General features: G+C 42.1%; 1 protein-coding gene across 1 annotated transcript in view; it reads right to left on the reverse strand.

Moving 5' to 3' along the window:
- Nucleotides 1-12,393: 12,393 nt before the first annotated feature.
- Nucleotides 12,394-13,238, reverse strand: part of MBD8 (methyl-CPG-binding domain 8) — a 30,935-nt gene continuing 30,090 nt past the window's right edge. The window contains exon 5 of the mRNA XM_086503755.1: nucleotides 12,394-13,206. Coding sequence (XP_086359881.1) covers nucleotides 12,463-13,206 — 744 coding nt within the window. The 3' untranslated portion in view covers nucleotides 12,394-12,462. The remainder of the gene's footprint in view (nucleotides 13,207-13,238) is intronic.

Consider the following 13,238-nt stretch of genomic DNA (forward strand, 5'->3'; position numbering starts at 1 on the left):
ATGCATTGCTTGTAGCATATTTAAGGGTACGGGCATTTCATCCCCCTCGTATTACCCAGTTCGTCCCCATGTTTTCCCAAGTGTCTATGGTTGCTGCTAGGTGGACCCAATCCACATTGTCCGACTCAGTCATCCCAGGTAGTACATCCATATAAGGAGACTCTTCCCCAACATCAGTGTCCACTTTACACGTGTAACAATACTGCAATGGGGCCGAGTGAACTGTGATGTCAGATCTATGATCAATTATAAACCTATTTCCTAGAGGATGTGCTCGACCAGTTACAAGATCCACTTGAATGACAGAATCTTGGAACTGCAACAAGTAGATATGGTTTTTAGACCAGTCATGCACCATTTTTGCTTCCCTCATGAAAGGACGTCCTAAGATCATCTCCGATGCCATAGTGTGTTTGGAGAAATCCATAACAATGAAGGTAATCCTTATTTTATGTCCAAAGACCTTGATCTTGAGATCTTCTAGCATCCCAATAGGTTTAACAATAAACCCATTGGCCATCTTCACTACTATGGTTGTGGTCCCAAGGTGAGGTCTTCCCATAGTTTCCCATCAATTTTTAGTCACAATGCTAACCCCAGCACCACCATCAAGGATTCCCTTCACAGTTAATCCCTTAGTGGTGATTGTTATGGTCGCATTGGATTCATCACCCTCAAAGTATTGTCCCAACTTGTTAACAGGTATTTCTATTACAAGGTTCTCATCTAGGTTGGGTTGTGGATCTAAGTGTTTCTCCTCTGTTGTTGGCATCTCCCCAGCTCCATCCATCTGTGAAAATTGTGGTAGCCCAAACTTTAGTTCTCCATTGAGGAAGGCTCGAAGAGTTGAGACTAGCTTAGGGTCTTTATATAGTTTGAACATGATGGTGGCTCTAACTTCTGAAGACATGAAATCCATCAATTTGGCAATGTTTAACGGCACCTTTTGGCCTTGAGTCCCTTGACGTGGGGAAGATGGGATCTCCATTTCTTCGATAGGATCAAGTAGTCCCTCTGTAAACATTCTTTCCATCAAGAAGTGAGAACGCCCACTTTCCCATGACTTTAAGTCAATTTCTTCTTGGATTCCACTAGGTATGGCTAAGGGTCTATGGACTTGGTGAGGTTGTTGTTGCGTAGGGAACACGGTGTCTGTAATCTAGATCTGCCGAGGTGTTGGTTCTAGATCCCTTTGGGTATCTTCTACCAAACTCCTTAATTGCTTGACTCGCTCAATCTCCTCTGTAGGGTTTTGGATAAGTTCCTATCTTCTTCTTGGATCCTGGCCATTGCGGCTCATGAAGATCTTCCTTGTTGGTTTCTATCTTAGTGGTCGTTTTGGTCTCCATGGTTTCACCTGAATCAGAATCCTCTTCAGTGTCGTTCATATGTACGGGGTCGTCACCAATCCCTATGTTGGTCTTTGAACTCGGGTCTGACTTCACTGCTTTTTGCGATCTCTTCCTTCGTGTTTTCTTCTTTTTCTGAGATTGGGCAATTGATGCCGTGTCTCTTTCCTCAAGGATATAATTTTGTTTTTGGAGCATCGATCGTGTGAGTACGTTTACTGGTACCACAGATGTACTTTGTGATGGCTCCTCGATAACTTCAATCAAGTTTAATGGCGTTATCTTCGGTGCATTTGTATTATTTGGACATTGGGCAATCAAATGATCTATGCCACATTGATTACACATGAGTATCGGCATTGTAGACGTGCTCGCTTCATTGGTTTGTATTAGTGTGGCATTCTTTTGTAGCCTAATAGGACACTCGGCTACACGATGTGGACCTCCACATTCATAGCATTGAAGGGGTGGTCTCTTAGCAATGTAATTGATATTTTGGCCTCTTGCCGCAAGAGCAGCTACTTGATAGACAGGTTTGACTTGTCCCCAACAGTCCTCCATGTAGTATTGTGGACTTTCTTCAAGCACATCCATCCCATAGGCAATATTAGGATCTATATCTTCCTCACAGCCTTCCAAACAAGCAATAGATGACTCACAACCCACTTGATTCACAGAAGTGATTCTCGGATGTGGTGGTTGCGGTCCTAGCACTGGAGGTGGTAAGGGTGTTGTTTGAACAACATTTTGGGCCCTAGGGACCATGTGTTGTGATGTTTGTTCAAGAGGTGGGGCCCGCATCAATGCAGGCACTCAAGTGTATATGTCCATGCTAAGGTTGGTCTATTGGCCATCGCACGCTTAAATACTATGCAATCCTTAGCTTGATGACCATACCTTCCACAGGCATTGCAATTTCCATTGAATTTTACTCTAAAAGTAGGACATTCACTAGTACTACGCCGTCCATAACATACTGAGCACCATTGTTGCTCCCTTCTTGGATACATATGATTGTTTTGCGGAGCACGATTGTCTCTAAGACTCTCTTGAATAGCCTTGGTGAGATCTGCTAAAGTCATCTCAGATATCTTTGGCTCCTTAGCAATAGGCTTTAAGGTCATTGGCTGATGCCCTGATGCTTGCGAGCTAATAGATTTAGGCTCAACAGGCACTCTTTCTCCTTGAATCATTAAATTATCCTCCAATTGGATTGCATTGGTGGTGACTGCTTCCCAAGTGGTGATACCTCTAATGACTAGGCCATTGTAGATATCCTCATGTCGTAACCCCCTAATGAGTCTATCAAGCAATTGGTTATTGTTGAAGCACTCATTTGGATTACAACGAGAATTCAAATGCTTCAAGCAACTAATAAAGTCTCTCACAGACTCTCCTTCCTCTTGTTGGGCTTTCTGGAGTTGAGAGGCTACACCCCAAAGTACTCCCTCTCGTATATATTCTTTCAAGAACAGTCTCCTAAGAGTAGGGTAAATTGTTTTTTCTTCCACCCTTAGGGTTCTATACCAATCCCAGCCTTCCCACTTAAGGTTAGGCTTAAAGCATTACTCTTATGCAGGTCATTGTGTTCTCCTAGAGAATCGCATATTTGTTCAAACACTTCGATATGCTTTCTCACATCCCCGTCTCCACTAAATTTTTGTGTGAGCTTGGCTATTTGTACTGCCTTACTTCTAGTCTCTCTATCAGGCGTGTTACGCATATTCTCAGCAATAGATCGACCAATAGCTTGAGCAAATGTTGCCAAGTCACCTAAGTGAGCAGGCACCGTGGGTGAAGGTGCTCCAGAGACTACATGTGGAGTAGGTATTGGCATTGGGCTTGGCGCATAGGAAGCCCTTGGGTTCCATGTTGGGTACGATGTTGTGCCATGTGGTGTCCCAAAGTTCATATGTGTGGCCCTAGGCATAGCAGACGTCGGATGTGACATGCTAATGCTAGCCAGTATAGTCCCATGGAAATAAGAACTTGGGTATTGTGGTTGTGGAGCATAGGTTGTTGAAACAATGGGAGGAGTAGAGACTACATGTGTACGAGGACCCATGGGTGTATACGATTGGTACACACTTGTAGGTACTATTGCAGGCATTGAGCTACCATGTATCGGTGTTTTACTAACAAATGAGGTCCATGGCATGTTTCTTGGCATGCCCATCATTGGGGTAGGCATGGTAGCCGTGGTGTCATCAAGGGAAAGATGAGCTAAACTTGGAAAGGTAAAGCTATCACTTGTGGGCTCAGATTGCACTGAAACCTCTGGAGAAACAACATATGGAGGATCCATCGGACTTATCGAGGGGGTCTCCATTTGCGATAAGGTCAGTTGTTTAGCCTTTCCTGTATCCAAGAATCTCATGAGACCCATTGAAGGCATGTTGATCCCCTTGTTCTGTCTCTCTAACTCAATGACCCTATGGATGATCTCACAAACTCTTTGTTGTTGATCCTCCACACTAGTAGCACCCATTGTGGATTACAGGACATCTAACCAACCCACGTGATAGGTGTGACCTATGTATAGATCGGTTAGAGTTTCTGTTTGTAGTTCGTACTCCCAGTTCTCATTTAAGAACGCTCCATCTAAGATTGAGGTGCTAGGGGTGTCCTTTGAACTAGATGCAATGTTGCTTTCTAGGGGTTGGCCCTTAGCGGTTGCTAAGTCAGGAGCACGCGATTGCTCTCCTAGCAAACATATTGACATACGAGCTTTTGATTTTAACTCTCTTCGTTGCTCCGCCTTGCGTAAGCTCTCGACTTCCTTTTTCCTCGCTGCAAGGATATACCGCTCAACCTCTTGCACTTCGGCAAGGCTTCTACCATCGGGTAATATGACCTCGCAGGGAAATAACTCTGAAGAGTCAGGAGGTGCAGTGAATGAAGTATTCACGTGCACATTCTCTAAGGGCATAGGCTCTACTGTGGTCATGAATGGAGAATTTACTTCCCCACCCCCCTCATTTACATCATTAGCTCCATGTTCAGAGCGAGTGGCTCTACTAAAGGTTTCCTTCACGCGGCTAAGCACGCTCGGCCCGGACCGCGGACCCATGGCATGCATGTCTTGGCTTGAGCTATCAAGATTAGGCATTGGAAAACCCTCCATGACGTCGTAGTCAGAGGAAGAGTCACTAGCCGCTATGTTCGGGTCTTGGTTTGTACTACCTTGGGTCCCCGCCAAGGGCCCGGAACCTAAGGTAGGTGGATAATGAGAACTCGCGTAAGTCAAAATTCTCTCTAGTTTCTCCGTCTCCAGCACACGAGCGGAGCGCAGATGCATGTGCTTTTGACACCCTACAAGCATCGGCGAATAACCTCGAAGGTTAACCGCTTACTTTTTTAGGCGTCCGTTTTCACTTGTTTTTTAATATTTTTGAATGATCGATTTTTTTATTAAAGTGTGTGATAGCACAAAACAAGCGTATCACTCAGAGGGTCGCGGTGTGCTTTACAGCACAACGTTCGGTCACCTGAAGCTCCGTTGGTCCTCAGAAAAGCCGATTTTTAGCTACGTGTGAAGCTAAAATAATAATTTTAAAGGGCGATAGATGCCTAAGCCTGAGCGTGAGCTTGGGCTTGGGTCTGGGCTTGGGTCTGGGATATATTCTCGATCCCGGTCCTACTTTTTTTTTTTTTTTTTAAAGGATAAGGTTGCTGCGACCTGCACGAGAGTACACGCACACTCTACCTACCTACTTCCAACTACTGTTACACACTAACACACTCTATTAGCTCTTATAGATCTACTTCCTACTTACTGTACATTACATTACACGGAACTAACAACCTTGATACTAACACCTTACACAGAGAAAAAACACAATACCTTTGAAAACTCCATTAACCAAAAAAATACACAGTAGTAACACAAAATCCTTCTTCTCAACACACACACCCTCCTTCCTTACCTTTCCTACAATTGAAATTGCACCACAAAAGAAGCACAGAGTGCCATTCAAACTTAGTGTATGGCATTCCCCGGCAACGGCGCCAAAAAAGTGTGCGTATGTCGTACGTGTCAATGCAAGGAACTTGCCGATACACTGTGTGCGAGCCACAAATGGCTCCAAGCACACAACAAGCCTAAACTAATAAGCTCAAAGATGGCGTTGGTGTGTCACTCACCGCTCTACCTGTCTTGGAGGATTCCTCGCCACGAAGAAGAGGGAGACGCCACTACGCTGGGCTCAACCGCCTCACCGCCGTCGTGCCCGCAATGCTCTCTCTCTCTCTCTCTCTCTCTCTCTCTCTCTCTCTCTCTCTCTCTCTCGCATATACACACACAAGGAGATGAAGAAGAAGAAGATGGAGATGGAGCAAGAGCACTCTTCAATTGCACAAATGAGAGAATGAGTGAATTTTAGGTTTAGTTGACTTTTATATGAGCTCGCCCCATTCACACTTGGGCGCCCAGGCTTAGACAACTAATCCCTTAAATGTTCCAGTTAGAGTGCGCCTCTCATCGGCGATCACTCTTACCCTTTTCCTATTGGACCGACAAGCCCGGTACCTGACTCTACCAAGTAAATAATACAACGTCCATCGTAGGTGATAGGGTGTCCATGAGCCGTGAGGGTTAACAATAGTGTATGATCCCCTTGCATACCCATTTGAAAGCTACAAGATCATTGTTTAATGTTAATGACATGGACACATAAAAGGATAATGGATTACATATGATCTAAAAAGCTAATGTAACATTATTAGATGGTGCAATTTTCTTATTATCTCTTGCAAAAAACCCTTAATGACACACACACACACACACACACACACACACACACACACACAGAGGATCTAGTCACTCTCATTGCTCCACCTAATTCAATCAATGAATATAGGTGCTGGTCAGGACAACAAGAATTTCTAGAGTGCATACAAACCAAAAAAGCTCACCGTAATTGTCAATCAATACAACTCAACAAATCTTACCGTCTCCACTAGTCAATGTTGGTTGGGGTGCTTGTATTACACGTTGATATTTCTTGTAGATCCGCCTTGAACAAAGAAAGAGTCAAATCACACAAACACACAAGGATATTCAAACACAGGTCTTTGTTAGCATAATGCTAAAAAAGGAGAACAATTAACATGGGAATCCACTTACCATTTCCATTTTGGATTCACTTCTTGGATGGATTTATGTCCTTGAGGAGAAGGTTATCATCGTCTAATTCCTCTCCAGCTACACTTACTTTGGTCTGTTGCACATCTTCTACCTACTCGTGGCCTCCCTCATCTGTTGGCTCTTCCTTACTGGCATAATTGTTGCTTACGTATCTCACATGGAATCTACTAGATTTTTTTAGGTGATTGGCTCGCATATTGTGGGATCTCTTGGTTCTTCCTTCTTCACTGATCCTTCTTGTGCATACAAGCATGGTGTCAGACCGGCATCCTTGCTTGAGCCGACATCAAGCCACGTCTTTGGAGTTGTGTGAGCTTCCAATATCGGGCTCTCCACTTTTGGTGTGGCCCACAAGGTGTATAACCAATCTTCAACCTAAAACTTACCATTAGAAGCATAAAAGGATGGTTAGCCATGCACTATGACTATTGCCTTGTTCATCAATTTTCTACAATTAGCATACACATGCATGAAAGAAGGGTGAGCTTAGCATTGATCATATACTAATGGGGATAGGTAGCAATCAAGAAAACTCTGGCACAATCTCCCCACATCCATCATAAGCACACATCAATTGTGCCCCCACCCAATTGATGGTTTCATGCTAGCATGTACATATGCGTGTTACTACCTATGGATATTATGGACACTTTTGGAGCACATATGAAAATCAATCTCTCTTGAGGACACCCTATACAAGTACCTATGTACTTAAGGAGTACCTATGAAGGTAGAAAAATACTTTTTGCCACCAACACGTTGTACTACATTAGCTATGGACATCAACAAAAGGATTTCTTGTTAAAGTTCCTTTTATAGTTGACAAGTACTTACGGACACCATAGGGATTTCTAGAATACCTATATACATCAACATATTAAAGCATTCTATCAAGCTCTCTCTGCTTTAAATAAATAGCAACCTTTACTTCTTGTAATCTAGCCACTGATTGCACCACCAATTGTACATGATTTGCAAGTCCATATATTCCCACAATGTATTGCCTAAGTCCTGGCCCCAAAAAGCTACCTCTATGTACATAAGACTCCATTTCACCCAGTTCATGGTTTTTTAAGGCATTGCATATTGGCATGCCAGAGGCTAGCTCACTAACCATACGGGACTCACCCTCATTTTGTGCCAATCAATTGTTAATCTTTTTTCTTATTCCACCATGCAATTTCGTGCAATAGTCCACCACCTACTCCCCAAAAGCTACCCATGCAACTTTGTGGCCATCGAAGTCTCAACTGGCACCTTTACAATTCTCAAATACATAAAACATTGCAAATTCATATACAATCTCCTTGTTGATTGGGGTTTCCTAATAAACATGATGGTGCAATTTTCTACATGGTTTTTTGACAAACAAAGGGCGTAGCTGGTGCAAAAAAATCTTTGCCTTCTTCTGTCACTCAATGCTAAACACACTAAGCCAGCCCGCATCAAAAAAAATCCTCTGATTTGAGGTGTTGGAAAAGCTTACCTTCCATGGATTAACCGTATTCAGCATGTAAATTTGATGTGGTGAAGCAAAATTGTTTCTACTTCAGATAAAGAATCTACTTCCCATTGGCTTTTGACATGTGACTGTGACCATCGAGGTGCAAGCTGCCTACTTGTTGTTGGGGAGAGAGAGAGAGAGAGAGAGAGAGAGAGAGAGAGAGAGAGAGAGTTGCATGTAGATGGTACGTAGGGAGAGAGGGTGGAAATGTACATGCAAAACTACATGGTGAAGTCATGCAACAATAAGAATGTCCAAAAATTGAGTGCTTTTTTAATCAAACTCAAAAAATCAATGTCCCAGTATTTTAGGTCTTAGGTGAAAAGTTATATGATGTGACGTTCTTGCCACCAAGCCACTCCCTACACCTTCATACTTGAAAAATAAAAAAATTGTACCACGTTCCCTTGCTTCCACTTGGGAGAAAAACTCCACAAAAACAACATGGCTATAATACACAATCCGACTAGGAATTATATGTTTTGAAATTTGTGATGTCTAAAAACGTGTACAAAAAGAACAAAATTGCCTACACAATACTACCAATAGTGAATACAAAGGAGAAAATGAGCCCGAATCAAAGTTTTCACAACCCTGCGATCAAAGATGTTACCCAAAGGTTATGTCACCTTGTGAACACTAACCAAAAACCACCTCAATCAATGAATGTAAGTCGCGAGGGAGTTGGCAACACTGCCTTGGATGTTGAAGCTTGCTTCAATATGGATGGTTGCAAATATAGATGGACGAATACACACGAAGATGGAGAAGATGAAGAAGAATCTCAAAAGAACACAACATAGGAAGTGGTACTATTGAGTGTGCCAATACAATGATACGGCTTGTGAGTGATGGAAATATTTAAAAGCCAGAGAAAAAACCCTACTTATGAAGAAAAAAAATTGCATCGGCATTCCAAAGTGTATTGACATGCATCACTCTAATAATATGGTAATACTAGAGGATAACTATGATGTTCTCTACAAATTGTCAAAGTTGGGATCAAAGGAGGCAAAATGTGTGCTCCCTTGATCTTATTCATCTGTCCCGCAACAACATTGGCTTGAGTCTTTGTTTGCTTCTTGTTGTTGGTGACGGTCTTGAATTGTCTTTCCACAATGGGTACATTTTATGTCATGTAACAATTGTACATATGTCTTAGCTTTCCACGTGTGTGACACTTTATTGTGGATATTGAGGCTAGATTCGATCCTCCCCTTGGACAGGGTTGCACTTCCTTTTTGTGCTTTGTATCTTCCTCTTGTACTAAGTCGATTACATATTGTAAAGAAGGTGCAAGTTCTTTTTGTTCAAGTATGGTGACTATGTCATCATATTAATTAGGTAGAGCTCCTACAAGAAACACCTTTGTCATCTTCTTTCACATCATAATTTATGTGCATAAGCTAAGTGACAATGCCCATGAGCCTATTGATAAGCTAGCAATGTCCTCATCACCCTCCATGGTTAACTTGTAAAAGGTTTTCTTTAGGCTTACTTTGTTTTGTTTACGTGTAGGTCCAAAACTTTACAAGCTTCGTGTGCACTAGTAAAGTCATTCACAAATTGAACATACTTAGTGTGCAGTTCTATGATTATTATGCAAAAATCTTGCTCATCCTTTGTAGCCATTTGAGTGGCAACAGGGGACGAAGATGCACTAGTTTGGGTTGGATCTATAGCTTGGGTTGTTTGTCTAAGGATGCCTTTACCATTGATCAAAGGTTTTCTTTATCAAATACTATTTCAATTTTGTGTATCAATTATGGAAGGCTTGACCCTTGACTTTTTACTTTTTCTCTCCGCCGAGACAGTGCCAATGGATTGATCGTAACAAATTTGGAGACTCTCCAACGATGTTAGTTCTAAACTTTGTACAATGGCATAATCACAATATATCATCCCTAAAGAAATAAATAACATAGACATTCATTTTGTAATTATTCTTGATTGCAAAAGTGGGAGAGAGAGAGAGAGAGAGTGAGTGAAAAAAATGATGGAAAAAGTTTACCGTTTGATGCCTCTAGTTTTCTTGTGATCTCCAAGTCGACTAATCTTAATAAAAGTATTCAACAATATAGGAAGGCATAAAATGATATACCTACCTACCCGTGCTTTCAATGTGATCGACTAATGTTTTTCTCACAACTAGCCTAGAAAGATATAAATTGATGTTAGGGAGAGCTACAAATAAGGGTGGAATGAGCATGCCAATGTGGGAGCAAAATAGGGCCCCAATTCAGGAGACAAGTCTACTACATGAACCAATGCCTAGACTTTGAACTAAGATGTGGCAAGGTTTGAGAATGGCATGCTAACAAGTACAAGTATCATTGTGCAATTATCCATGAAATCACGGGAAATTACTCATCGGCAAAAGTTCCACAGTCTCTTCTCTACCATCTCGCCTTTGTAGATAATTTGACATCTATATAATGGGACTACATGGGGAAGGCATGAACCAACTAATGATATTAAACATGAATGACAAGGGGGTGCAAGAGCAAGGGAAGGCACAACCCAAATTCAAAGCAAAGCGAAAGGTGCATCTATATGAATGTCCCCCTCAAGTCATGGGACATTGAAGCAACATGAACGTGGCTCAAGTAAGTCAAAGCAAAAGTGTCCCTTAGGATGCTTCAATGCAAGATTCATTGTGGATCTCTCCCAAGTAGATATAGGGGCCCATTTACTAGGGGGCTCAAACTCACTGTTATGTGATCAAGGTCATGAAGGCTCTTGTGTGGAGATCAAAGCCCTGGATAAGATCAAAATTTTGAATTGCATATGCTTGCCTCACATAGAAGACCTTATCAATGGATTTGTAGGGACCAAATATTTCACTAAGGTAAGCCTATCACGTTATCATCATGGAGATCTACACAAAACAAAGTTTATTGCTCATGTTGTGGCATGTTTTGAGTGGTTAGTCTTGCTCTTTGGACTCGCCAAATATGTTGCAACTTCATCCACTCATACGAATGTTAGCCTGTCTTGGGATATGCTTGATGGTTTTCTCGTATATTTCGATGGTCTATCAAACTACAACAAGACATGGGACAATCAAAACTTCATGGCCAAAGGAACACAAAGTAGTGTGCAACATTGATATCAGTTAAGGTCGTTGCAGTTCAAAAGGAGTGTTGCGGCTTGGATTCACAAATCAATATGATACAAATGAGCACAATGAGCAATAAGTAATCTTATCAAGAGACCAAAAAGAAGCTAGAAAACATTACAAAAATTAGCAGTCTTAGCACATCGCCCAACTGCCGGAGAATTTGACCTAGCAAGCATTTTGTGGTCTTGGAAAATCTTCATGGGCCCATTTTTTATTTTATGGAGCATATCATGAAGTGTCATTTCGTCCACTCCTACCAATGTAAAAGCAATGAGGCAACCAAATGCCTTCCACTCATGTTTCGTTAGCACATGCAAGACTCGACTAAGTAACAAAGCAAACATGAAACATTTTCATAATTGCAAGTATTCCCATTATGCCTTGTGCATCTGATAAGTGAAACAAAGTGTCCTTAACTAGAGGTCCTTTGTCATATGAATTCATCTTAAAGACGTTGAGTTCTTGAATGCATAAAAATCGTATGTGCGAGAAAAGAAGGCAAGCCATCTCAGTGTGACATCTACCTTTTTAAATATTAGTCTTCAATACTTCACTTTTTTTTAATCTTGAACAATTTCATTGGACATCCTCCACATTGATTGTGACTAATTGCAGTCTATCGACCCCCCCCCCCCCCCCCCCACCCCCGCATCATGTGCATGCCACATGAATAGCTTAGATGAGTATTGTTGTAAAAATCGGTCTTATGCTTCCCATGTCAAAAAGTTTAGCTCATTTGTTGATCACTTGAATCAGGCCGCACCTTAGACCACCACACCACTGACCCGCAACTGTCATTTTCATGCCACATTTATGTGAGTACACTGAAAAAAGCTTTCTCAGCTTTACTTATACAATGCACCACTGAAAAAATCTCATGGTGACGATGTAAAACTTTTTTTTTTCCAAGTTACTTAACTGCTCATTGTCAGAGATGAATCCTTTTAAGCTGTATCCTCTGTTTTTCACTCACTATTGAGTATCCTACAAACTGACATTATAACAAGTCTTTCACCTAGCAAGGGCAACTATAAGATAGCACTCTCTACTGAACTTCTCCCACCTCCATTGCAACACCAAGCAAGCTCCCCCTCCCATACTACAAGATAGCACTCCCTAGCTCCATTTTCCGTCTCCCTTTTTCTTGTGAGAACGGAACAGAAACATGGCAAGGCCATCTACCTTTTGTGGGCTTCCTCACAAATCTTTGTCAAATATCTGAAAAACTCGCAGCCATTCACCAGCACACTTACACATTACACCAAACGCAACATGAGGCTAATTGTTACTTTGAGGTAAAGATATCAAGATGTTAAATGACCAAAGCCTTTCCAAAACAATGTCAAATCTTGCCTTTCTGTTTTTTAGCAAGATGCGACTCCGAAAACAAAAGTTTAGCTGGTAAACCTGACAAATAGGTACCAGTTTTGTCATTGAGCAACTTGCGAAATCCAAGGGCCGATACCTCCTTAACATTGAGCATGTTCTTCCTGACGGTAGCACTTGCTGCACTGCTTGTTTCCCCCACTAATACTCTTCGTAACCTTGCATGCATACTTAAATGGCCTGTATAACGAGAGAACTCATCGAAAATTTTACCGCATTCTTGACAAGTCAAATTCTGAGCCTTTTGTGCAGGGATGTAGCCAGGAGTTCGTCGAGAACTTTGTTCTGCCTTGCGAGACCTTACTTGCCTATCAGGGGATGCTGGCTCCCGTTTCCTCTTTCGTCTCACTTTTTCCTGCTTGATATTCAGGCCCCGATCATGTTTCGGTGGTCTGCCAAGCCGCACCTTAACTGCACCGCTCAACTGTGCTCCAAGAAGTATGTGACCAGTTTTGCCATGTTTCTTCTTCCTTGGGAGATGAGACCTCATGTGGCGAATAAACTGCTTTTTCCGGGAGAATTGCTGGTCACACTGCCGACAGGTGTAACGTTTAATGCCGCTTTCCCAAGCATGTTCAGGTAAAGGTGCCCCTAGCTTTCGTTTCGCAGGTACTAGACCGGCATTACCATCCATTTCTTCACCCTCCACAACCGTCTGATGAAGGTCGCCGGCAGGTGTGGTTGCTTGTGATGTGCTTGTCTACGAGCCAAGCAGAAAAAACACTTCAGTTT

Source organism: Adiantum capillus-veneris, chromosome 27, assembly GCF_014529385.1.
Source record: "Adiantum capillus-veneris isolate H3 chromosome 27, ASM1452938v2, whole genome shotgun sequence".
NCBI lineage: Eukaryota > Viridiplantae > Streptophyta > Polypodiopsida > Polypodiales > Pteridaceae > Adiantum > Adiantum capillus-veneris.